Below are 26,944 nucleotides of genomic sequence, written 5' to 3' on the forward strand. Positions count from 1 at the left end.
ACAGCCTGTTTTTATATGAGAATAACAAGTAAATACTAGAGTAGCTGTTGCCGAGGACAACAATCTTAAACATATCTCCCCCAGACTGTCCCCAACTCCTCCCCTCTTTACTTGTACTCGATGTGAAACTGCTCCCTTTATCTATTGCAAGCTGTTAGGCTAACTGAGGTCACAGAGGATGTGTAGCACATTTGGTCACAACGTGAAGGCATTAGCTGCTGCCACCAGGTGTGTAATTATACATGAAATAGTGTATTTTTTTTTTTTAAAGAAGACTTGCATGGAAAGAAAGTAGGCCAACACGAGTCATCTTCAGAGAATTCCTATTTATTCCTCAACCGCTTCATATGTGTGACTTTCTATTTGAAGTTGTGAAATAATCCAAGTTCACTGTAACTATTTCAGGACTCTTAAAAATAGCATGAGACACATGTCAGCTCCAGGACATGGCAAAATATTCACACCATCTGGATTTTATAACATTTTGTCAGGTGCAGTAAGAACCGCAGGCTTTCAAGTATTTTATTGTGATTTAAACCAGACCTGCGCAAGCTGTGATTAGGTGTAAAAGTTTTTTTTTTTCAATTCCTTGCATATATCAAATTGAAAGAGTGGCCTGGTTTTGTGTTGATACCCTTTGACACAAATGCTGCTGATTCTTCCCCCCACACATGTTAAACTTAAAAATGTTTGTAGAGAACTGACACTAAGTATTACCCATAGCAAGGGGGGTCATACCCAGTGTGCGAAATACCTGTCAATATTTGGGGGGGGTTCCCATCTCCCGATTGTTGCGCAATACCGATCTAAATTTTCTCAATATGAAGTAGGCCTATAACATTTCAAAGTCAAAGTCAGCTTTAATGTCAATTCTTCACATTCACCAGACATACAAGGACTCGAGAGGACGTTTCTCATTCACCAACAGTGAAACAGATAAAGTGCACAGACACAAACGATAAGATCAGTTCCTAATACTAAAATTTAAACATTCAATTTCACAATGAAATATAAAATGTACAATAATATAAAATATGCAATACTTATGCTAGTGCAAAAAGGCAGATGGTAATGGAAGAGGAAAAATATTAGTATTACCAATTATGTAAGATACAGTATTTGTAACAGTAACAGTGCAAATGAAAAGTAAATAAATATAGTAATAATAGTAGTGTTTTTTGTTTTTTTTGAGGGGGTGCTCAGCTTCCTGACAGCTTGGTGGATGAAGCTTTCTGTGAATCTGGTGGAGCAGGCAAGAGCCTGAACAGACAGTCAATCTATGAAAACACACACATGCACAAAGACTGTCTGTCTCTTTTATGCACGCACTTTAATCCAGTTTCTGACGAATGGAATTGGGTTGAATTTGTCCAGAGGAGGTCCGTTGAGGTCCACAAACATCAGTGAAGACCTGCTGTCTTCGTGCAATCTGTTTCGTGTTATTAACTGCGGAAAAGTACATGGCTACTTTGGGTACAAGAACAGGATTGGCTGGCTCCACACAAAAAAACAACATATTTGTGAATAGGGATGCACGATATAATCGGCCCCCTATCTGTATCGGCCTGTATCGGCCTTAAAACTGAATATCGGACATCGGCCACCCCACTGATATTTAACCCGATATTTGATCAGCTTCTGAGTTTCTAAAGTCTAAAAAAAGTTAAATAAAATACTATTTCTTCCTCAAAAACTTTTTTACAGACTTAAAAACTTCAAGAGACGAGGGAAAAAATATCGATACATTAATATATCACAATATCTTCATATGCTGATATATTGCCATTTAAAAACACCATATCAATCTCTTTTACTATTTACTAATGAAATATTGCTATATGTCATCGTTATGCTACGAAATCCCCCGAAAATTCACGAAATTTTGCCATATTTTTATATGTTGATATATTGACGCGGTATCGATCTATTTTACTAACAAAATCTCACAAGAATTTGCAAAATATCACGCGAGTTTGTAACAGAACGAGGAAATTTCACGAGATTTTTAAAGTAAAATAGATCGATACCGTGTTTTTAAAAATCAATTTGATATCAGCATATGAAAATATATTTGAGTATATTATTTTTCAAAGTGTCAGAAATGGATATCAAAACTGCTATTTTCAATGACTACTTATTTTTGTCCAGCTTTAACATCGGTATCGATATCGGTTATCGACTACATGAGTTTTAAAATGTCGGCATATCGGATATCGGCCAAAATCCCAATATCGTGCATCCCTATTTGTGAATAAAGGTTTGAATTTTAAATACTGGACATGTTGAGCTTAAAAACAGTTTAGTGACCATTAGTGACAAAAAATATTTTATTTTTTTATTTTTTTGACACAATTTAAGACCCCCTTTAAATTTTGCTTTTGAGCCTTTCAGGGGATCTCATGGATTAATCGCGGGGGTCGAGCCCCCTGGACCCCCAGCCCCCCGTTTTTCGCACTCTAGTCATACCAAATACCAAACCATGCTAATCTGAGATTTTTCTTCAGCAGAGTAAGGGAGACTGGTTAGACTTGATTAGAATATGTACTAAATTAAATATAAGTCATTTGTTTAAGACAATCTGCCAGAGGCTGCAAGTGACAAGAATCTGAGTTGTTCTTTCTACAGGATCAATCCTCAATAAACAACCAGTTGCAGGGGAATCATTTAGATCATTGATATCTCAATCCAATGCAAAGAGCTGTAAAGGTTCTCAAATGCAGCTTAACCAAAACAAGTTGCAGACAGTTTGAGCAAACAGATGTTGAAATAACCTTGAGCATTCATAAGCCAAGCTAATTTCCACAACATCAGGCAGTGAAAACAACTCACTACAAACTCTTGCAAGTGTGTGGGAGGCTGAGTGAATACTTTTGAATAGAAGATAAAATACTCATAAACCACTTATTGTCAATAAAATGGAGAAATGGAGAGGAAAATAATTTTTCACATCACGGGTCTCATGCTTAGAGTAAGAATTCTTCATTTTTTCTTCTGAATATAACCTTTTCAGCTGTAAATCTGCTTTTTAATGCACTCTCTTATTCATAGTTTTAAGTATGTTTACCTTTTTGTGAATCAGTATGCTTCCGCATTCCTGTCCCTTTATTTCTGCTACATTGGGCAATAAAGGATATTTCCATTAATTTATTATGTTCTAAAATGTAATGCAATCCTTTTAAATTGATGTTTATTGATTGTTTTGAACCAATATGCTTAACCTGAGCTATTTGCGAGATCAATAAATACATAAACTAAAACGTTCCTATTTGTAAATTACATTTCAAGGTGGTTCTATAATGCATTATCAACATTTACTATCATAATCATCCTTTTTTTTTCTCCCCTTTTGCAGTTATTCATTACTGATTTTGGTCTATCATATAAACCCTCAATACAATACATCAAAGTTTTCATTTGTAAAGTAACAACATTCATTAAAAAAAAAGTATTTTTGTAAGAAAATATGTGGTTTTGAAAAGATAATATAATAAGGTTGATAATATTATCTCCATTTTGTTTTTCTGTTGAGTCTCTTTTCAGAGATATGCGCTTGTTCTGTCTTGCAGGTACGGTGACATGGTGCCAAAGACGATTGTGGGGAAGGTGTTTGGGTCCATATGCTCTCTAAGTGGGGTGCTGGTCATCGCCTTGCCTGTCCCTGTCATAGTGTCAAACTTCAGCCGTATTTACCACCAAAGCCAGCGAGCAGAGAAACGACGAGCCCAGAGGGTACTGACCCAACCCAACCCCCCACCCATTCTCCTTCCTCTTCCTTCTTTTTATAGTATTTGTTTTGCTTTTCTCTGCCCTTTTTGCGCTGTCCCTGTCTCATCCGCCTGCAACAGAATGACAGGGCAAACACTATCTTCCAGAATATTAATCTTTTATTGTGCTTGTGTGGATGTGCACATCGGGGTGGACTGAACTTGCTTAAGTGTATTTCAGTGGGAGTCAAAAATAACAGAGGGGAATGAAAAAGACTGAACAAATCATCTAGATCCAGATTATCGAGTCAGCAGCTTTTTAAAAGAAAAGCATTCTTTATATTTACATCTTTTTGTTGTTTTTTTCCCCACCAAAAGTGTTTGCCAAGGCAGAGTTTTGCTAACAGTAGATTTGGGCAGAAGTTCTTCCTGCCGGATGCTGTTGCTGTCAGGCAGAGACAGGGCCAATTAGTGTGACAGACAGACAAACCGTCAGGGGCTAAAACAGAGGTCTGTTTGTTCAAACAGAAAACTCGCCTCGCTAGAATCCGTGCTGCCAAGCTTCGGGGCACTAACGCCTATATGCGCTACAAACAAAATGGGCTCCTGATCGACGCACTGGAGGAGGTAACGGCGCCAAGCAGCAGCATGACCGACCGCCCTGGGTCCTCGCTGACGCTTGCATGCCGCTTGTGCTCGAGGATGGACTTGGGTTGGGGGGGGGGGGGGGGGGGGGGGGGGGGCATGCCACCAAGAACAAATGCAATTTGGAGGTTGGGGGCGGTGGGGGGGGCTTCTCATACAGTAATTTAAGGGCCGATGTCATTCCAGTGCTTTAGTGTGATCGTCCTCTCTCTTGCATCACACCTTTCAGTTCCAGCATTGATATGCTTCGTGAAAGCTATCTTTTTGTCCCATACAGCAAGAGGGCTTCGGGAGGGGGGGGCGGGTATATTTTGGGGAGTGGGTTCTTTCCTTTTGTTAGAACGCAGCCATTACAGTCACACTGACTCATGAACAAGCTCTGCATGTTTGTCCACCAGGGTTTGGAGGGGAAGGAGGGAGACCAAAAGGGGGAAAACGGAGAGTGTGTCAGGCCACGGAACCTGTGTGCTCAGCCTGCATCTCCTCTAAACTCTGTGTTTGATCTGTATGTGTGACTTCTTGAGCATCCAGGTTGTAGTGCAGACTAATGCAATGCCTTCCATTCCAGAGCCGTGCAGAACTCCATCAGCTTCCTTTTTTTTTATATAAATATATATATATATATGTGTGTGTTGTGTTGTTATAGTGTAACCTTTTTGCTTCATTTGGTGCAATCTGTTTGATCTGTTTCAAGGTGTGCCACTGCTGTTGCTCTTAAAAAGGTTCATCTTGAATTTGCCTAATATCTGTTGTACCAAAAAAAGAAAATATACATGTTGGTTTGAGATGCAAGAAATAAGCAAGTTTTTTGGGGGTGTTTTATAGGCCTGTAAGCTGTTAATAACAACTTTAGCTAACTGCTTCTGTTAAAAATACAGTTAAGCTAAACATCTTAAAAGCCAATAACAGTTTGAATTAAAAATCACTGTATTTGGTAGAAATTAGTAAAATTAATCAATATCAGCATCAGAGATGGGAAGTAACGAAGTACAAATACCTCATTACTGTACTCAAGTAGATTTTTCTGATATTTTTACTTTACTTTACTACTTATTTTTATGGCGACTTTTTACTTCTACTCCTTACATTTTTACACAAATATCTGTACTTTCTACCCCATACGTTTTAAAAAATTGGCTCGTTACTTTAGTTTTGAATCATTTCAATGGAGTTACCGTTATTATTTTTCACGTCATCAATACCAAATTCAATCTAATTGGATGGGAATCTACGTTGCATTTGACCCACCACTACAAGATGAATCGACAGATTCGGCGGTATTCATTCGCGGCAAATCATTGCAGTTTGGTGGCGGTGGCGTTAGCATAGTAGCATGGACGACGAGATGATTGAAAATGAACACAACGGAGATCTAGTCCTATTGGCAGACATCCATTTAAAATGTAGGCAACGGCATGAAAAAAGTGGTTTCTACTTTTAGTTTTATACTTTAAGTAAATTTACAAGCATGTACTTTGTTACTTTTACTTGAGTAAAGAAGTTTAATCAGTACTTCCACTTTTACCAGAGTATTTTTTAACACAAGTATCTATACTTTTACTCAAGTACGGAAAGTGAGTACTTTTGCCATCTCTGATCAGCATTGCAAAGCAAATTATCTTTTTTTTTTTTTTTTATCTGTACCCCTCTTCAAAGCTGCTCCACTCCAAAACTGTCCAAAATTGTTTTTTTTAATTTAAAAGGTGTCAATAATTTGACATTTAACTGAATGAATAACAGCCTAGAGTAATTTATTTAACCTAACTGTTTGTAATTAGCAAATATTGATTGGCCATATTATGAGCAAAGGCAATAATACACTTTGTGTGTTAGAGAAGTTACAATATAAAAGAGGATTTTATTTTTCCAAAACAAAGACAACATGATAACAGCAGCAACATTTTAAATTGTCGGTAGCATCTTATTATAATAATAAGATTATATAAGCCTAATTAGCAAAGGCTAATCATGGGTGTTACCTGGTGAGAGATTATTATAATATAAAAACCTTGAGTTTTTATATTAAACTCAATTTATATTTAATTTTTCTTGCCATTCAATTAAATGGATTCAAAACACAAGAGCAATTTGACAAACATTTGCAGTCGTTGATAATTGGCCCATGACTGACAACCGTTATCAGAACGTCACAATTACTAAGGGCAAGAAAGCAAAGTAATTTCTTACTTGCTGAAGTCAAGCTCTCATTAGTAGCAGCTTGAATGAACAGTTGACATATGCCTCACAAAAATAAAAATCATTCCCTTTTTTTCTTCCTTTTTGGTCAGAGGAAACATAAAATACCTGTAACATTACCTCCGACCTAGTTCAAAATACCTTACTGATACTTGAATAGATTCCTTTTTGTAATCTACACCAATTACTACAAGAAAACTATAGTATCACAGAAGGAAAAGATGACATTTTTTTTAGGGATGCACGATATAATCGGCCCCCTATCGGTATCGGCCTGTATCGGCCTTAAAACTGAATATCGGACATCGGCCACCCCACCGATATTTAACCCGATATTTGATCAGCTTCTGAGTTTCTAAAGTCTAAAAAAAAAATAAAGAAATACTACTTCTTCTTCTTCCTCAAAAACTTCTTTTTTACAGACTTAAAAACTTCTAAAAACGAGGGAAAAAATATTGATAACTTAAAGTATCACAATATCTTCATATGCTGATATATTGCCATTTAAAAACACCATATCAATCTATTTTACTAATGAAATATTGCTATATGTCATCGTTATGCTATGAAATCCCCCGAAAATTCACGAAATCTTGCAATATTTTTATATGTTGATATATTGACATGGTATCGATCTATTTTACTAACAAAATCTCACAAGAATTTGCAAAATATCACGAGAGTTTGTAACAGAACGATGAAATTTCACAAGATTTTGAAAGTAAAATAGATCGATACCGTGTTTTTAAAAATCAGGTTGATATAAGCATATGAAAATATATTTGAGTATATTATTTATATATAAGTGTCAGAAATGGATAACAAAACTGCTATTTTCAATGACTACTTTTTTTTCGAGCTTTAACATCACTATCGATATCGGTTATCGGCTACATGAGTTGTAAAATATCGGCATATCGGATATCTGCCAAAATCCCAATCGTGCATCCCTAATTTTTTTATTTCTGACTGCCAGGTTACTCTCTAGCGCTAAATAGAATGAAAATCATCTGGTTTCATCTACCAGTTGATCTCTCTCTGCATCTCTTCTGTTAGCCCAAGTTTTCCCACATCTGATGCAGTACATTGGCTGCCAAGCTACAGATCAGCAGTTTAATTTCAGTGCTTTGCCTTTTTTCACCCGCATCACTGCCACTGTTTATTTGTTTTAAGAGTCTGAGCCTGCTCATCTACATTGCAACTACTTTTTCTTCTCTTTATTCTGTTTTGACTTTGTGTTTCCCAAGGCCTCTAAGGTAGCAGGAAAAGCCTTGGCTGAAAAGGCTGCCAGCCCTCCTTTCGAGAGCCAACATCATCATTTGCTGCACTGCTTGGAAAAGACAACGGTAAAAATTACTTTCTTACTGAAAAATTCAGTACATTTGGATTTTGTTTGCCCTATTTTAGTTATATTACAGCTCTTTTACAAATAATGAACAATCAATGTCTTCCGTCACATGACACCCAATGATGACAAAGTGGTAAATATTTTTTTATATTGTTGCAAATGTATTAATAATAGAAAATAGAAAATACAGTTTATGCAAGTATCACCAGCCTTTGCTTTGTACTTTTTGTTCCACCTTTACCAGAATAACAACTTAGGTTTTTTTAATGTGATGCCAGAATCCCTAATTATCTAAAGGTGCCCATTTTGTCCACTCTTCTTTGCAGTACATCTCAAGCTCAATCAGGTTGGTTAGGAGATGTCTGGGCACAGCCTTTTTTAGACTTCTCCTGAGATTTTCATTTGAATTTAAGACTATCTCTGTCTTAGTAACTCCAAGGGCTTAATTCACTAAAGAAACACCATCTTTCATGCTGAAATGTATTCATCCTCTTCCGCTTTATCCAGGACTGTCGTGAAGGAAGCAATCTCAGCAAAGACTCCCAGTCTTTGTTCATCCCAGACACCTCCTCTAAGGAACTGCCCGGCCACCCTGTAGAGAAAGCATATGTCAGAGTATCCGGGATCTTGTTCTTTTGGTCAGATTTCATGAGCGGAGGTGGGGGTAGAAATGTAACCTGACATGTAAATCAAGTGGTTTGCCTTTTCACCAAACTCTCTCTTAGCCACAATAGAAAGTTACATCGTGCGCATTATAGCACCAATTTGTCTGTCGAACTAATGCTCGATTCTCCCCTCACTCGTGAATAGGGCCCTTAGATAATTGGAAGTTTTCCGCCTGAGGCAGGAACTCTCAGCCATCTTTTTTTCGGCTGAGAACCATGGCCTTGGACTTGGAGGAGCTGATTCTCATCCCCACTGCTTCAGGATTGGCTATGCATGCTGTGGCTCTTGGCAGGAGGGAGCAGACTGAACCATGTTATCTGTCTATATATGTTATGAACAGGACCGGTGATAGACGGCAGCCCTGTCAGAGTCCCTATATTTGGAACACACCCTCCAGACCCCCTTCTTATGCAGGGGAACCATCACCACAGTCTGTTAGTCCAGGGGCACTCCCCATCCTCCCCACAATGTTTAAGAGGGGTGCCAGCCACAATTGCCCAACAGTGTTCAGAATTCTAAGGTACTCAAGCCAGATTTCATCCAGCCCCAAAGCCTTGCCACCATGGAGTTTTTGGCCCACCTGAGGGACTCTGAGGTGGGCCTCAAAAAAGCCCTAAAAAGGTGAGTCATGGTGATTAGCTGGCCCCAAGAACCTTGTTTTTCTTCTGCCATGGAAGGTATGTCAACTGGATGAAGGAGATCCCTAAAGTGCTTCTTTCAACATCCGATGATGTCTTCATTCACCTGTGATCAGCTTTCCATTCCCATTTGAAACTTTTTTATCAATGCACTGTTTTGCCATCAAGAGATGCTGGACAGCTTGCCAGAATCCCTTTGAGAACAATCGTCTTTCTCCATGACCTACCCAGACTCCTCCCAGGCCTGAGTTCCTGCCTCTGCAACCACCTGGACAGTGGCAATGTTTGGCCTCAGGATACCTGCTTGCTGCCTACAGAGTCAAGCAAGCCTGACGGCTTTGCTTATTTCAGGTGTCCAACACTGGGTTCAGATATTGCCGCTGTGAAGGGCAATGTGACCTTACGGCCACGGCTAAGGGAGGCTGCATCAACAATGGAGGCAGAAAACATGGTTCACTCATGCTCCATGTCTCCCAACCCCTGGAATCTGGGAGATGCTCTCTCAGAGGTAGGGGCTATGTCCCTAACCAAAGGCTCTACAGCTTCCTCCCCTTTCATTGTGTCCAGCTCACCAGTAGGTGGTGATTAGTTGACACAGCCGCCCCTCTCTTAACCTGAGTTTCCAAGACATATGGCAGACGTGTAAAAGAGATGACTACAAAGTTTGATCACTGACCTCCGGCCTAGGATGTCCTGGTGCCAAGAGCACCGGTGGGTATCCTTATGCTTGGACACGTTGTTCATAATGGACATTCAATGCCTTGCACAGAAGTCCAAACACAAAACACCACTTTAGGGTACCAGGACTGGAGTTAAACCCCGCTGGTCAAGGCTATACATGAGTAAACATGGTGGAACTAGCTGCATTCATTCAGTTCCTGTACATGGTCATCATTTTCATGAAAACCCTGAAAAGAACCAGTGGAATTGCAGGAAACATCACTAAGAACCACAACACGTGTTAAAAATGACTACTAATGACCATTGACAGTAAAAGCTGTCAATGCTAGTCAACCCAAGTCATCTTTAGCAATCTAATATGTTCTCAAAAATGCCTCAGATTGTTTGCAACATTTGTTTGTTATGCAAGTTTAGACCTTTGATGGAAGAATTTTGAAGTTATGTCTTGATTACTTTACTATTTATGATAAAATAGGAAAACAAACTGGCAATGGCATGCAGTATATATAGGGGGCAAAGTAAATCTAAATAAAGTTTTAGTCTAGCTGGTAGCTTTGAAAACCTATGTCCATTGGAAAGCAATAACTTTTGTTACATCCATTTGTTCCTTTACAGCGAGATTCACATTTCCCTCTGAAAAATAAAAACAAACCCCATATCCTTTCATGTAAAATTACATTACTCCTGCAGTCTGGGCTGCATCTTCATTAGTGCCAACCTGTTACAGTCAGATAAAAATAGAAACAAAGTGAGTTTTCCATCCATGTTGGAACTGTAGAATCTATTTTATATGCAGCGCTTGTTAAAAATAGCTGTAAATGGGGTTGGGAAATGTGGAGACGAGTTTTCTTTGTGTGTGTATTCAAGACAAAATGAGTGTTCTTATCAGTTACTTTATTTCCTTCTTAACAAAAAAGCCTGCTTTGTTTCGTGTTATCTATAATTTAGAGATGAAAGATCCCCTTTAATGCTTGTGACATACCGTGGCAGTTATTTTCACTCACAGCTTTAATCCGGGTGCAGACTTACAGAGACAGTGAAATCTTGGAGGATTCTCCTGTTGTTTAAAGACCTGCAGCTTGTTTGGAAAATGCTACATAAAGGATACATATTGTATTCAGACGGCTGTGAAAATGTTTACAATAGGCTTCTCTTGATGGGTATTATAGATAATGGAGAAATGAGCAGGAGGTAGTGAGAACAGAGGCGTGATTCAAGGTACCGCATCCGATCCTTCACGGTGCCTCCCTGCCACCTGCTGGTGGGAGCTGCAACACGTCCCCGTCGCCCCCCCATCTGTGTGAACACAGTTGTGTTCACACAGATGGCACTTAATATGGACATCTGGCCCAATAGGGTCCTATTCCCTTGACAATTCATTTTCCAACTATTTGACTGTTGTTCTCTTCAGTCTGCTTGGAAACATCTTTGCTCATTATCTAGCACATCCAAACGCAGATGTAAAAAAAAAAAGTGCCCAACTGACACTGGATTTAAAGCCATATTTTTCTTCTGCCAGAATCATGAGTTTGTTGACGAGCAGACGTTCCAGGCCAACTGTATGGAGATCTCAGTGGTGAACAAGTCGGGCTCCCGGACTTCCTCGCTCTCCTCGTCTCCACACGGCTTCAGCTCATGCTGCTCTCGACGCCACAGGAAGAAGAGCAGCTTCAGCTTGCCGAGCACCAACAACCAGGAGCTCAGCACCATACAGATCAGAGAGAGGCCCATGACCAACAGGTGAGAAATGTTTAAAACTGACCTCTGATGTGCATCAATAAAAAAATGCAAGGACTGTAGATCAAATTCATCTTTATCATCTTTACACATAGATATGGAGCGGCAAAATACTCCAATTAAAGGATCTAAGTAAATGCCCTCCTTTGCAAAAGTATTCAAATGCCTTTAACATGTTCCCATTTTGGCACCTTAAATTTAATGTGATAGACTGACGAAAATAACACAGATTTCTAATGCCCATTGTAGCCCCTCTTTACTTTGATCGTCCAACACAAAATCCTGCTTACCACTTTGCCATCAGAAATCATCTAATTAGTAAAAACAATCCAGCTGCACTGATTAGGCGGGGAAGCAAGAGCTAAGGTGACGTCAGAGTGTGGAAGGCTGCACACCCAGGGGAAGAACCTACTCTCGTGAAGATTATGGTAAGGTAAAAGATTGTTTTAGTGCTGCTTCATTTTGTGGAATATTTTGACAACATAAATAAAGCCCCAAAAATATGGTCATAAACAGGCAGTGGTCATCTACAAGATACACCTATCAGGTGTAGATATACCTATCAGAGGCTTTATACATGAATCGATTTTCAGAAGTAGGAGCGGAGGCCTATTTCCAAATATCATATAGGGAGTAGAGCACTGTCATGACTCTTGGGCAAGGCAGGAAAAGAATAATCTGAGGACATGAATTAGGTTGATAACAAGGAGGGAGATTATAGTGGGCAAAGGATTCACAGGGTATTTTATCACCTGGCACAGAATGTTTGAAAGAGCTTAAGTGTCATGTTCGGCTAAACGTATTTAGCCCATGCAGACCAAAACCGGCAACAGGGATCAGTTAACTGTTTATTGAGAGAGAGAGAGAGAGAGAGAGAGAGAGAATGGTAGCAATGGAGTTGACGGGGAAGCAACAGCACCGGGACCCGTTCGACTTCTGAAAGGAGAAGTTAGTGATTAGCCCGAAAGGGCGATCAGGCAAAAAAGAATAGAGGAACGTGAGCTTTCCACCGGATGCAGCAACCTAACCGGGGGAGGACAGAGCGGACTCTGATCGATGGAGCTGGTGGCGGGTGTCTCAGTGACAGGTGGGGCTCGGGCTTGAGGGTGACAGAGCTGCACTTACTTTCCAATGATCCGGGGCAGCAGGAGAAACCAGAGTGGCTCGAAGCACCTTGCTTGGAGCCGGGAGAAAGGGAGGACCCAGTGGGAACTCAGAACCTGGAGTCAGCACGAGTGGGACCCTCACTGCATGAAAAGTGAGATTTTCGTCCCCGTAAACTCCCGCAGATCTCCCTGATTTTTCGTCAGTTTCCGACAATTTGCAACCCGCGCTTGTCCGCGTTTGTCGTGCCACAAATTGTCGGAAACGGACTTTGACGTATGTGGAGAGCGATCAGCTGTACTAATGGCCCTAATTAGCATATGAATGCAGCAAACCCGCGCGGCTGGCCAGGTCTGGCTTGAATAACCTACTCAGTATTGGACGGAACCACTTCTTTTTAAACAAGTAAAGTCGCTCGTGATTGGTTGGCATATATATATATTTACATATAAATTTACATATATATATATTTATTCATTCATATATTTATTCATTCATATGCTGTGTATTTATGTTATCCTACACTACTACACAATTATTAGGCTACCATCAAGGACATGAATGAATTTATACAGGAAATGAACATTTGCCAGGAAGCTGTTTATGCAAAGAAAGAGCTTTATTAAAACACACACAACTATATACAACGCGTATCCAAACACATGCTTATCTAACAATTACAACTCCGTGAACGGTCCGTTTGCTTCCTCAGGGTTGGAGGTAACTGGCAGCATTCCCTCCGAGGCAGGTCCGATGTGCAGACGCCTACTGTGCGTGGCCCTGTACTTCGGCATCGCTTCTAACCGGGACTGCAGCTTAACACAGAGTTCAGTGAGATCCGGCCTACGAAATGGCGGCGACCGTACAATCCATCCAGAGACACCGCCAACGACGCCATCTTCTTCGTCGGACATGAGGCCGACGGTGGCGGACTTCCAGAGTTCCACTTCCTCATCTGCTAGCACACTCTGCCTCGCTTTCAGCAGCTGGAAATAAAAAACAATGAATCAGCGCACTGCGTATGGACACAACACATCTATCAATGCACCTGAAAAATAGTCAGCAAATAAAGTCTTACCCTCTTTCTTCTGGCCCGACTCCGAGCAGCCTCCGCACGCAACGTGTTGGCTGGCTGCGTATATCTGAAGCTCCTGCGTACTGTCTGAAAATACGTCTTACAGGCAGCTGGAAAACAATTAAATGAGAGTGGTATGAATAAAAAATCAAACGCAAGTCACAGTAACAAGGAAGGAGAAAACATTAAAACAAGTCACTTACACACAATGTCGTCTTTATCAACATCGTGCAAATCTGGACTTGCTGATATGGCTCCGAGCAAATAGGTCACCGCCTCATTGTGAGGCGACAGTAGTCTGTGAAAACAAAATGTACAGCTATGATCATCGGTATCTATCCGTATCCATTGCCTTTTACCGCAGAATGAAAGCATATTCTTTAAATCTAACCCTTGCTCCGGTTCATAGCGCCTGCAATTAGTCTCCGAGTTGTGAAGACGGCGTACTGCTTCCTGTGAATCACAAAAAATACACTTTAATAAAGCTTGTTCTTGCGAGGCTACTGCTATTAGCTGCTATTAGCCGTAGCTTTAGGCTAGGCTGCTATTAGCCGTAGCTTAGGCTAGGCTGCTTTTAGCTTAGCAGGCAGTAATCGAACATATATTTACCGCTATCATCTCTTCTTTGAGTTCGTCTTGTTCGATGCAGAGTCGCCATCGCGTCCAAGAGGAGTTTTACCCCGAAATCCGACATACTCTGCTCCAGACCGCCTGCACAAAGCAAAGCATCCATCCTCCACTGTGGCTGCACATCGCACCGCTCTGAGTTTCTTGGAGATCGCAGAGAGCATGCGCGAGATGAACCAGGGTTTCCGCGGATCAATAAAAATAATTAAAAAAATCATTCTTTTTTTTTTTTTAATCAAGGCCTTAATTGGCACTAAAATTATTTAAATATGTTTATCGAAGTATTTATAATTCTTTAATAAAAAATGCTTATAAAAACAATTTCGTCAGATATATTATATCGCTCCAGGCGGAGAAAAAGCTAGAGGATATATATATACGTATATATGTGTGTGTGTGTGTGTGTTTACATACATACAGGAGTCATGGAACTCTGCTTACAGCTCCTTCATATTTCATGTACACTAATAACTTGTGTACATGGTTCTTGTAGATGGCATTAAAATCATTTCTAATAGCATTAAAATAGCATTAAATTAGAGTCACTCATTCCTGTATGAACCCTGTGAGCGCTTAATTTAATATGACATATTAAAAAAATCCCACCATCATCCAGCATATGTTCAGTTTCTGCCCAAATATATATATATATATTTTTGTAGATTTTTGTAACGGGATAAGGATAATTCAAAACTGCTTTTTTGAATGAACTTGTTCACTACTCCCAAACAGGGGCGTCTCTAGGTTTAAGAGACAAGGGTGGCTCAGCCCCTAGAAGATATTGCGCGTCTCAGACAGCTGCTAAGGCGTTCAGATTAACTTGTGTTCTTTATGGCTTTTATTTGGTGCTTTACTGCATTTGTTTTGGTAAAATATGAGGAAAAAATAAATACCGAAAAAAATATATTTTTTTTAAATCGCAAAATAATTATAGGGTGGCTAATGCCAAAGAAAGGATGACTGAAGCCAGCCTTAAATAGGTCTAACGACGCTTATGCTCCCAAACTCAGCATCTCTTTTCATTCCTGTAATAAGACGTTTCTTTTGAATGGATTTGATTAAAGTTTAAGTCCCTCGGTATAAAATAAATATTTTGATGGAGATGAGAAATCTGCTTCCTCGTTGGCGAATAACCAATAGTTTGGATCCAATCATTTAAATAAACGGTGTTAGATTTTTTTTTTATATATATATATAAGAATTGTGTTATAATTTCTAGTCACCGATCTGTTGCTGCTATATTTTAATTTGACGAACCGGAATTTGTCGATGTTCTTTTTCCTGTTTGGTGCGATTGCAATTGCGGATCTTGACCTGGCCGGACCTTATGACCACAGTGTACCAATCTTCTGATCGCTACTTCCAGCAGGATAATGCCACATGTTATAAAGTGAATCATCTCAGACTCATTTCTTGAAACTTTTCCACTTAAGTAATTGTGAATTGAGCATATTGACAGACAACATTTTATTTTTTTATCTTAAATGCAATTTTTTTTTTTTTTATAATTACTGCTCTAAATGTATTGCTCTGTCAGCTAAAGATCTGTTTTGGTCTCTATACTTTAATTAAATAAATCAATTCAAGCTAAAATGTAAGAGGCTATACTGAGCCTGATCTCTTTGTATCAGAGATTTTCTTATCTTTTAGAAAAATGTCACTTGGAGTAAAACCCCCCCTGCAACCCTGATTTGAATTTGTATAGCTCACAGCATGTTCATTTACATGTTAAAGCCTCCCCTAGAATTCCATGGGGGGGAGGCATGGGGGGAACACTGCCTAAGAAAGTCCACGTCAATTTCTGACAATTTACGGGAGTTTTCGGCGAAGCCTGCAAATTGCCGTAAACTGCCGCTAACCTGAAGTTCCACGACAATCTACAGTGCCGCATATTGACGAAAATCCCACTTTTCATGCAGTGCCTCTGGAAGGCGATCGTGAGGAAACCTGGGGAACACAGAGGTTTGGATTAACGAGGGAAGTCAGTACTCAGTTGACAGACTGTGGCCTTAGGCGTACCACTACGGTTAACACTCTGGCGTTCTCCTGCTGTCTGGATGCTGCTCTTATAGTGCGATCAGACGCAGCTCAACCAGCCACAGGGGCGTGCGCCCTGCCCACATGTCAACTGCAAACACCTGCGGAGAAAGCAGAAAAAAGCACAACCGGCAGAACTGCACGGCCCTGTCGGCTGAGTCCTGACATTAAGTAGTTCTGCATATAGGTAAAGGGCTAATTATGCTGATGCAACATTATCAAAGCCTCTTGATGCTGTTCAAGAGTGACAGTCATTTCTTTCCGGGAGTTTTTCCACAATCGGTTGATAGTGGTGTCTAATTATGGGCTTAATCAACTCAATTCTGTTTAATCATATAGTGCCAATTAACAACACATGTCACCTAAAGGCATTTTACAGAGACAAGTCAACCAGATCATACCGTCAAATTGATTTCAATTTCTATCTAAGGAAAACCAGTTGATTACATCGACTCATTGAATCAAACACAATCAGGATCAGGATATCAGAAACACCAAGGAACTCTAAAAACACTCTCATCACTGGTTATAGAGAACAAGAAATTTTTTCCCTGATGACTGGATGCAAGCAACTTAAATAGAGGCAGGAGCAGGTGGATCAGATGAGCAGCGATGAGAAACTGGGCAGAGGTAGACAGGTGAATGAGCAATTAAGCCAGTCATCAGTGCCAAGATCAATTTAGGGTGCGGCATTTAGCACAATTAAAACATTTAGGCCATTGGGGCTATTACTTCCCATTAAGCCAGTTACAGAAATATTTCATGTTCCTGGCCCTGGCACCTTCCTAACTGCCAGTACTGTTCAGATATATAGTACTTATTATGACAAACTCGTACACCCTTCTGCCAAAACTTAGATGGCCGTACCGATTTGACGTATTCAGTAAGTACACCTCGCTGCAGCACTTGTATTCAGTTCGAGACATGATGGTCTTTAAGCTTAAATAACCCCAGTGGACCAAAACCTGTGATGCAGCTTGTGCGTCAGATTTACAGGTGTGAGTTAGTACAAAGGTTCCTGCTTGGGATTTTAATAGTTATATAAGACAATACAATTAATTGTGTTAATTGTTTTAACACGTTCAAATGTTTCTATTAAATTAATGGAAACACGTTTAATACGATAAAGTCCCGGTCCTATTGTTATTCTTATTTATGCAATGCTAGATGGTCATATCCCAATAGATCTCAGCCTCAAAAAGTACTTCTACAGGGTGGTAAGCTAAATAAAACAAAAGACAAATTCCCTTTTCTTTCACTTCACAACCATGCAATGCTTTTGTAAGAAACTGCAAGACTAACCTTATTGTTCTTTCAGCAAAACCCTCTTGGTTTTGGAATTTGAAGGTGCATCAATATGTAAATAAATACTGATATTTTCAACCACCATTTCTTACTATAAATATTGAAAAATACTGTTGATTTTACAATGTGTAACATGATATTACCTGAAAACCTTAAGAACCTAGATAGTCTGCACATAAGAAAGAGAAGTGCCTCGTTGTGAAAATCTTCAGGCCCTCAGGCATTGGTTTTGTAGTGGAAATCAGTCTATGGTCTAACACATCCAAAGCTTTTCTTTCAGAGAAGCAATTCAGACTCTAAAATAAAAGAGCATAAAATATGTACTCACATTTTCAGGAATTCAAGCAACACGTAGCGCCATCAGCATAAACAACATCTTTTTCAGCCTTTCTATTCCGTGTTATAACATCATGGCCATGTACTGAGAATTAACATTACATCTAAAGAAAATATTTGACAAAAAGAAAGAGTAAAATAATCAACAAGTGAAAAATTCCATATTATGTTTAACAGCTCAAATGCTCATTTATGCAGGAATAAGATAACTTGATGTAATACAGTAGTACACAGCTTCCTGTCCCAAAAACTCATCCGAAAAGAAAAGACAATTAGAAGAAATTCATTTATACAATTACTTAGTCTTTGGCCTTCAGACCTCGGTAGGAAACATTGCGCTTAATTTTGACAGATATGCATGACCCCCCCCCCCCAGGCCTAAAACTGGTGGTGGAGTGGAGATAGATGATTTATGAGCTTTATGGGGAGATCCAGTGGACTGCGTGAGCTGATAGTACAGCTTCACTCAGGGACCTGGAAGATTAGCCTCGTGAGACCATCCTGATCTCGCAAGCTTTCAAGATTTCACTCGCAGATCAGTCTGGAGACTCTCTGTTGAAGAAAATTTGGAGCCGTTCACCAAAAGAACGTCCAATCAGCGTTGGCTTTGAGGCAGGTTGAGGTGTGACGCAACGAGAAGCGCGACAGTTCAGTCTAAAGAACATGGCGGCTTCAGCCCATGAAACTAGCGTTAGCGTGGCTATCGAGCAAGTTTTATCGGAATTACAGAGTATTTCTTCACTGAAAGAAGAGCAAAACATTGCTCTGGAGGCTTTTCTCAGAGGAAAAGATGTTTTTGCTCTTCTCCCGACTGGTTTCGGCAAAGTTTGATCTATCAATTGGCTCCTCTTTGTCGTCGCTCTGTTAGTACGTCATATGCTTCGTTGATCTGATTGGTTTATTTGGCCCGTCTATCACCAACATAGGCCAATCAGCTAACCAGTATTTTCGCCCCTTCCCAAAATTACTTCTACGGAAGGTTTCCAAATGGATATGCGGAGCAAATCCATCTGGCGGAGTCAGGTTACTGGAAGATGGAAGTCCAGCTAGATTACACAGGTTGAGAGAACCTGTCCATGATGAGCAAGCATGAAGCGACAGTGGAGAGGAAAAACTCTCCCTTGGGAAGAAACCTCTGGCAGAACCAGGCTCAACATGGCGGTCTTCTGCCAGACCAGTTGAGATGAGACAGGGAACACAGTGAGTGCAGGAGAAATGACACTCTGATGAAGCTTTAGCTACAATGGTGGAGGAGGGGCTGGAATTGGGTTGAAATGCAGTCATCTGAATGAAGTCACATAGCGCACCCACCGCCTGCGCAGACGAGTTGCAGATCGGATGCCTTTTGAGATGAACTTTGGATGCCGATTGGCTTTCATGGAGGTGTGGTTCAAAGGTGATTGGCTATGTCACAGTTGGATGTAGGAGAGCAATTAGTTTCTTCAATTGAACTTCCGCCATATTTCCTCAAACCAGATTTGCTCTAGATAGACCAACAAGTATTTCACTTTTTGCGCCCAGCATGAAACACACTATGTGTGTCAGAAATGTATTATTGCACAACACCTTAAACCTACCATCTCCTCTGTGCCACATGGTGGTGAAAGCATAATGATGAGGGGTCCCTTAATTTTTGCTAAATACGAATACTAGACACTGGGTTTTCCTTCCAGTTTCATAACGACCCTAAACATACAGCCTAAGATACAGCAGATGAGTTACTTCATTTCTCTCTTCAAGATTGTGCCAGTGCAAAATAATTCTAGTCTAAATAAGTCATTTTTTCTTCAGATAAGTGCATTTGTTCTTGAACTGAGGAAGTAAGCCAGACACTTTGCTAATGGAAAAAGTATATTTACATTTAAAATAAGAAAAAGAAAACAGCTGCATTGTCTAATTCCAAGTGCATAATATCTAATTATCTTATTTTAAGAGTAGGTATACTCATTCTATTGGCAAATCATGTAATTGACCTGCTCAAATTAAGGCAAAATACACTTATTTTAAGAAATTTTGACTTATTATTAGATGGTTTTTGCAGTGATGTGTTTTGTGTTTTGCCAAAACTGTTTTTCTATCCCCAACAGAATACAGGCTTGAGGTCAAATTGTGTTATTGCATAAAATTTGACTGGATATGAGTGTTTTTGCAATGGATACTATCAATTACCATCAGCTCATCACAGAAACATAACTATTTCCATTTTATTACCTAAACCTAGATGTTGATCTGTGGTATATGAGTTTCCTTTAGGTTTGTCAACTCTTCTCCTTTTTAAAACAGACTCAACAGACAGAATATTCTGTCATGGTCCAGTAAAGAAGCTGGACAGAAAATAAGTTAAAAAAAGAACTTTAAAGACCTTCAGAAAGCCTGAAAGACTATTGATTGACTTCAATGTTTAAAAAAAGGAAGAGAAGGTCTGGCTCTTTGGAATCAAAGTATAAAGAAAATATAGATGTTTTATACTTTCGCACAGCATTGCATCTCTAAACCGTTCTCTTCATAAAAACAGTCTAACAACTATTGTCTTTTATTGTATTTTTTATATACTCTGTCAAATAGTGCTTTATAAAAGTTTTTTTTCTGAGCATTCCTTCACCAAAGATTTTTCCTTTAATGAAAACAGACACCTATACCTGTGAAATATTCTGTAAAAAGTCTGAGCACCGACATTTCTTTCAAGGTCAGCTGTCTCACTCTTTCAATTTTCCTCCTCAGCCGCTCCAGCTTGAACGCAAAACTCGATGAGACAATGCCCTTGAAGTGCGAGGAAGCATACATCTCCCCATCCATGGTCCGGCTGTCTGCCCCGGTGGCGACCTCGTCTAACAACACATCCACTCCCACCACCACGTACTCGCAGAGCAACATTGTTCGAGTATCTGCCTTGTAGATGTCGCGCCTATCTGACCTGATCAGCTAACTGGTCTTGAGAAGCACCAGATGCTGAGGAGAGGGACCACTGAGCATCAACCTGCCATAACCGAGAGGGAATAGAAGCTTAACAGTCCTTGGGATTTTATTTGAAGTTGTGATTTCATCTGATGTCAAACTCTGCATGGTGTTAAAAAATAAATAAATAAAAGGAGTGTGGACAGCGGCCCCAGGGAGTTTGATGTTGAACCAGCAGATCCTGCTTCATTAAGCACATCAAAGTGAGGAAGCATTTGGAATGATCGTCATCGTTGCCTAAACATACTGAGAAAAAAAAAACAATTTTTCAATATGTGACGTAGATGTATTTGTCGTCTCTGATTCAAAGAAGGAAAGTCTCCGGATCATTCTTGACAGCCTTTTGGAATAAAGCACATATATTTGTTGCCTAAATGGCCATATTTGTGACTATGAAATCACCCTTCACACTTATCTGTTTGAAACACTTGTTTAACTGCTTTCTTATTTTTCCCCTTTACTGTTGTAAAGTCCAAAAAAACATACATCCAGTGGAACAGATAGCTGTTGTGAATATTCATGAACTGACTCATAAACTATTGGTGTCATTGCCCGACGGGTAAAACCACACGACTCATCCTGATATGTCTGTGAAACATGCAAGTGAAAGTTAAACAGCCAAATCTGTGTTAGCTTCCATATTTGCCATACGGATTTATGTGAAAGCTGCTGTCAGTGATTAACAGTTGTTAATGATAACTATACAGGGTAAATATTAGTTAGGGCACAAGTGAATTAGTGAATGTTCTCTGCAACACTTAACTGATCTTAATGGGGATACGTGCAAGATGGTAGCATCAGCCTGGAAAACCTGATGAAAAAACATTAACTGACTTCCTCACAGTGACTTGGTTGACTCCATTAAGTCAAAGCACCATTTTGTATATTTTTCATACTGTAAATATTTCTCGGTTAGGACTATCAAATGCATCTGAAGTTGGCTCCTCTCATTTCTAGATTTAGTTCAAGCAGTTGTTGGCAAAAACCCTTTCTGTCTGTTATCTGGTTGAATTTAATGATTTGCATGCTGTCATTGCAGAATTATTGTTTTAATTAAAGTGTGTCTCTGCTTCTTGTTGGGAGGTTTGTCAGTGACGGTAAGATTAATGCAGTGGAGCACAATAAAGCGGTGTGTGTCCAGATTTTAGAGTTTGCTTTTAATGAAATACAAATCTTGTCTTGGACTGTGTAAGAGTGAAAAAAAGGGAAAATTTATCACACATTGTGCATTTGGTGCAGTGGATAGAATAAAGAGAGCAGCTCTGTTGAAGCATCCATAAAATGGCCCAAGTCTTTCTTCAACTATTCTGTACATAATGGTCACTAAAGCAGTTTTTTGTCTGTATGTGTGTGGGTTTTAATGGTAATATCAGGTAAAACCAGATATTGATTTATTACTCTCAAAAATGATTTCACCAGATATTGATTTATTACTCTCAAAAATTATTTCACCATGCTTTTTTGATTGAACTCAAAATAAAAAGAAGTTGATGCCAGCTAATAAGCACACAATGCCTCCTGTCAGCACAGAGAAAAACTTTACAGAAATCGTCTGTTTTGGAGATAAAGGTCTACAGCAGGGGTTGATGTTAAGGATTTTTACATTACATTTGCCCAGTATAATGTTTGATAAATATAGTTCCTAATATGCATTTTTGTATATATATCAATGAAACATGTTTGTTTTTTAAATGTTTTTTGTAATTCAGTATTTTTTAAGTTTCCAGGTTCCTGGTGTGTATATGCATGCGTCAGATAATGAACTCAAGCCTACATTACCGTGTTAACATGCTTTTCAATCCTTCCTGCACATTCTTTTCACACTAAACTTTGCTTTAAACTGTTGTGTGCTTGGAAAAATATAAATTGCAATGTTGAAAATCTAAAAAAAAAAAAAAACTTGACAGGTTAAAAACTTAAGATAAATCACAAGATAGAAGTCAATGTCACAAATAAATAACTTATTTTAGAGTCACGGTATGTTTATACAAGATAATACTATTAATATAATGTGACCTTTCTAGAGAATCATTATACATAGTTATTGTTACAGGGTTTCCACAGTCTTACATAATTTCAGAATTTCCTGACTTTTAACTGACTCAGGATTAGTTTTCCCTGTCGTTTTGGTAACTACATCAAAATTACCGCTAGGTGAAAAAAAAATCACGCCATCTGGCGGAAAGTCTTGCGGCTTTTTCAAATCATGCGAGAATGTGTACAAAACAACAAAAATGGCGCCGGCAACACTTGTGGGTCCTTTTTTAAGCGAATGTGGGTGATTTAAAAGTAATTTTGAGTGATAAATCATTTTTTTTGCGATGATTGCACTTGCCCGGCGGGCAAATGCAATGAAATTTGTACTCTCCCGACAATAAAAACTACTTTCCCCGGGAGATCGGGCAATGGTTAACAATCGAGCCCTGTACAGTATAGACAAGAGTGAGGTCAATACTGGGTAGAACAGTAAACGCTGCCTGTGATTCAAAATGGAGGCTGCCAAGTGAACTTAGAGGTCAATACGGGAACCTATAATACCTACCCTGTCACTGAACACATTCCTGATAGTAATCGGCATGTTTTAGTTGCAAAGCCACAACATCTACATAGATGACCACTGGAAGATGTCAGCAATGGCTCATACTCGTACTCATACTCGTCATCTTCTGTTTTATACAGAACCAGAGACTCTCAAAGGTCCCTCTCCCCAGACACCTCCTCCAGCTCTCCTGGTGGAAGCACAAGGCGCTCCCTTGCCAGCCAAGAAAACTTAGTCCCTTCAGCATGTCCTGGGTCAGCACCTGGTCCTCCTACCAGTAGTACTAGCTAGAAAATCTCCTGAGGGGGGCGTCCAGGGGACATCCGACAAAGATGTCCGAGCTACCTCAGTTGGCTCCTCTGGATGTTGAGAAGAAACAGCTCCACTCGGAGCCTCTCCCGGATGACAGAGCTCCAACATCTCTAAGGGATTGCCCAAGGAGAAAGCTTGTTACAGGTGCTTGCATCCGGCATCTCGTTCTTTGGGTCATCATCCAGATTTCATGACCATAGGTGAGGGTAGTAACGTTGACCGATCGGTAAATCAAGAGCTTTTACTTTTCACTCAGCTATCTCTTCATCATAACAGAATAGTGCCTGGGTCCACATTATTGCCACAGCTGTTCCGATCTGTCTATTAATCTCCTGCTACATTCTCCCCTCACTCATGAAAAGCACCCCCAAGATACTTGGAACTCCTCCACTTAACAGAGGAACTCTCCTTCAAGCTGAAGAAGACAAGCCACCTTTTTCCAGTTGAGAACCCTGGCCACAGATTTGGAGAAGCTGATTCTAATCTGGCCTCTTCACACTCGGCTGCAAACAACTTTAGTGCCTGCTGTAGGTCTTGGCAGGAGGGAGCAAATCAAAACCACATCATCTGCAAAAAAGCTGAAAAAAAATCTGCTGGTCCCCAGTCCAGACCAACTCGGGCCCATTGCTGCGACTACAAATCTTGTCAATAAAGTTTGTGCACTTGACCGGTGACAGAAGGCAGCCCTGTCAAAGTCCAACACCAACTAGGAACAGGTCCAAACAAATGCCAGCAATCTGGAGCAAACTCTTGCACTGCTTCTACAGACTTTGTACTCCTTAAGCAAAGGTTCGACAATCAGCAGTACCCTCCTCTCAAGCACCCTGGCATACAGAAGGACTCTCCAGGGAGACGGAGAATGGTGATCCCCCTATAGTTGGATCACACCCTCCTGTCCACCTTGATGTTGCAGGGGAACCACCACACCCAGCTTCAACACCAGGGCCAATGCTCCAACCTTCACACAATGTTGAAGAGGTGTGTCAGCCACAACTCCCCAAAAACATCCAGAGATCTAAGGTACTCAGGGAGGATCTTATCCACCCTTGAAACCTTGCCATCAGTGACATTTCTATCAGAAACATTAACTGCAAGGAAAAACTTGGGAAACTGATAGGAAACAGTCATAAAATCTCTGTGGTAATACTGGAAAGAAATACCAAAGCCAATAAAAAGTAATTTATAATGGGTTTATTCAACATTAGATCTATGTCAGGAAAATCCTTTTTAATCAGTTCCTTCATTTCTGACCATAATCTCTACATAATGTTTTAACAGAAAGATGGTTACAGGAATTCAATAAGGCACCTAATTTTATAGAATAGAGGTGCTCAAGTCCAGTCCTCAAGACCTACTATCCTGCAACATTTTGATGCACCCTGTTTTTAACACAATCAGATGAGTGAGTCCTTGCCATGCTTCTGAGCTAAATGATGGGGTTGCGCCTTTGGATTCAGGTGTGTTAGAGAAGAGATGCAAACTCAAAGTTACAGTATTGCAGCTCTCAAGCACTGGACTTGAGCACCCGTTATTGAGTCTATAGCTCTTTGTGAGACCAAAACGCAAACTGAAGTTGGGGGAGTGGTCACTTTGTATAATCAGATCAGATTCATTGCCAAGTAGGTTTGCACTTACAAGGAATTTAACTTGGTGTTGACGGTGCAGACAAATTCGATATAAATACAGAATACAGAATCTATAGCTATATACAATATAAAACATTAATATACTATATACAATATATAGTTTATAGCCATATGCTATATACACAGTAGACAGTGCGTTAATGTAAAGCAGGAGGTCTGCAGATGCTATGTTGGTGTAGCTTCTAGGTCCTGAACGGGGGAGGGAAAGAGGCAATGTGAGTCTCACGGGGTCTCTGGGCCTTGTTGATAAGGCTGGTAGCAGAGGGAGTGACTGAAATAGTTTGTTCCCTGGGGTGCGAGGGATCAGCCACAATCTTCCCTGTACGCCTCCGAGTCCTGGAGGTGTACAGCTCCTGGAGAGATGGAAGATTGCAGCCAATCACCTTCTCTGCAGACCGGATGACACGCTGCAGTCTTGTCCTTGGTGGTGGCACCAGCGTAACAATGGGTGATGGAGGAGGTGAAGATAGACTCAATAATGGAGAAGTAGAAGTGCACCATCTTTGTCCTTGGCAGGTTGATTTTTTTCAGCTGCTGCAGGGCTTTTTTTGGTGAGGAAGTTGATGTTCAGCTCCCACTTTAGGTCCTGTGAGATGATAGTTCCCAGGAAGCGGAAAGACTCCACAGTGTCAATTGTGGAGTCACAGAGGGTGATGTGGATAACTGGGGCTAAAGATTCACTGACGCATTAGAAGATATTTCTGGGCAAATCTGACTCTCGAATGTAATCTGTGACATGAGTTGCCTATGACCACTTAATTATTTGGGAAGACTTCAAGATTCACATTGAAAGTGCTAAAGATAGAAGTGCAACAGACCTCCGTGATACTTGACCTGTTACGTTAAACAGGAAAGTCATTAACAGGAACATATTTTGGACTTGACCATCATTAAGGATCTTATCTCTAGAGGGTTTGTGCATCTTAAAACAAGTGCAAATAAGTTTCTTTGCACATAAGAAAGCTGTCATATGACGACGCACTGTATATATTGTATATATCCTATGCACCTCTTTCTTCCTATGGCACTTTATTCTTCTCTATTTTGACCATTTGAGCTGATGTAACAAGTACATTTCTCCACTGTGAGCTCAATAAAGTCAATCAATCAATCAATGAAGAGAAATTCCCAGCCTGCATTTAAAATGTTATGTATGATCTTTGAAAACAAAGCCCTAAGTGTCCATATATTTCCAAAGTTTCTGTAACTGATGTCGCCATATCTGACCACGTTTCTTTTAATTTGAAGCATAATTTCCAATGATACAGTTAGCCAATGAGACAAAAAGAAAATGCAACTTTAATTTTCCCGCAAACTCTGTTGATAATCTGGTAGATAATTCCTATTCCAAAATTTCAGACATCATGAATTAAATTGCATGGATTAAAGTGAA

The 26,944-nt window shown here is 39.9% G+C and overlaps 1 protein-coding gene across 2 annotated transcripts in view; it reads left to right on the forward strand.

Annotated features, from left to right (window-relative positions):
* The window catches only part of LOC119789454 (potassium voltage-gated channel subfamily D member 2-like), a 129,810-nt gene extending 107,474 nt beyond the window's left edge, over window positions 1-22,336 (forward strand). Inside the window, exons 3-7 of one of the 2 annotated variants that reach the window (XM_038294330.1) lie at window positions 3,567-3,729; window positions 4,233-4,331; window positions 7,793-7,891; window positions 11,398-11,618; window positions 20,821-22,336. In XM_038294330.1, coding sequence (XP_038150258.1) covers window positions 3,567-3,729; window positions 4,233-4,331; window positions 7,793-7,891; window positions 11,398-11,618; window positions 20,821-20,995 — 757 coding nt within the window. In that variant the 3' untranslated portion in view covers window positions 20,996-22,336. The remainder of the gene's footprint in view (window positions 1-3,566; window positions 3,730-4,232; window positions 4,332-7,792; window positions 7,892-11,397; window positions 11,619-20,820) is intronic. The other variant, XM_038294331.1, reaches the window with a different exon arrangement.
* The last annotated feature ends 4,608 nt before the right edge of the window (window positions 22,337-26,944 follow it).

Source organism: Cyprinodon tularosa, unplaced genomic scaffold (assembly GCF_016077235.1).
Source record: "Cyprinodon tularosa strain WSP-4 unplaced genomic scaffold, ASM1607723v1 ctg339, whole genome shotgun sequence".
Lineage (NCBI taxonomy): Eukaryota > Metazoa > Chordata > Actinopteri > Cyprinodontiformes > Cyprinodontidae > Cyprinodon > Cyprinodon tularosa.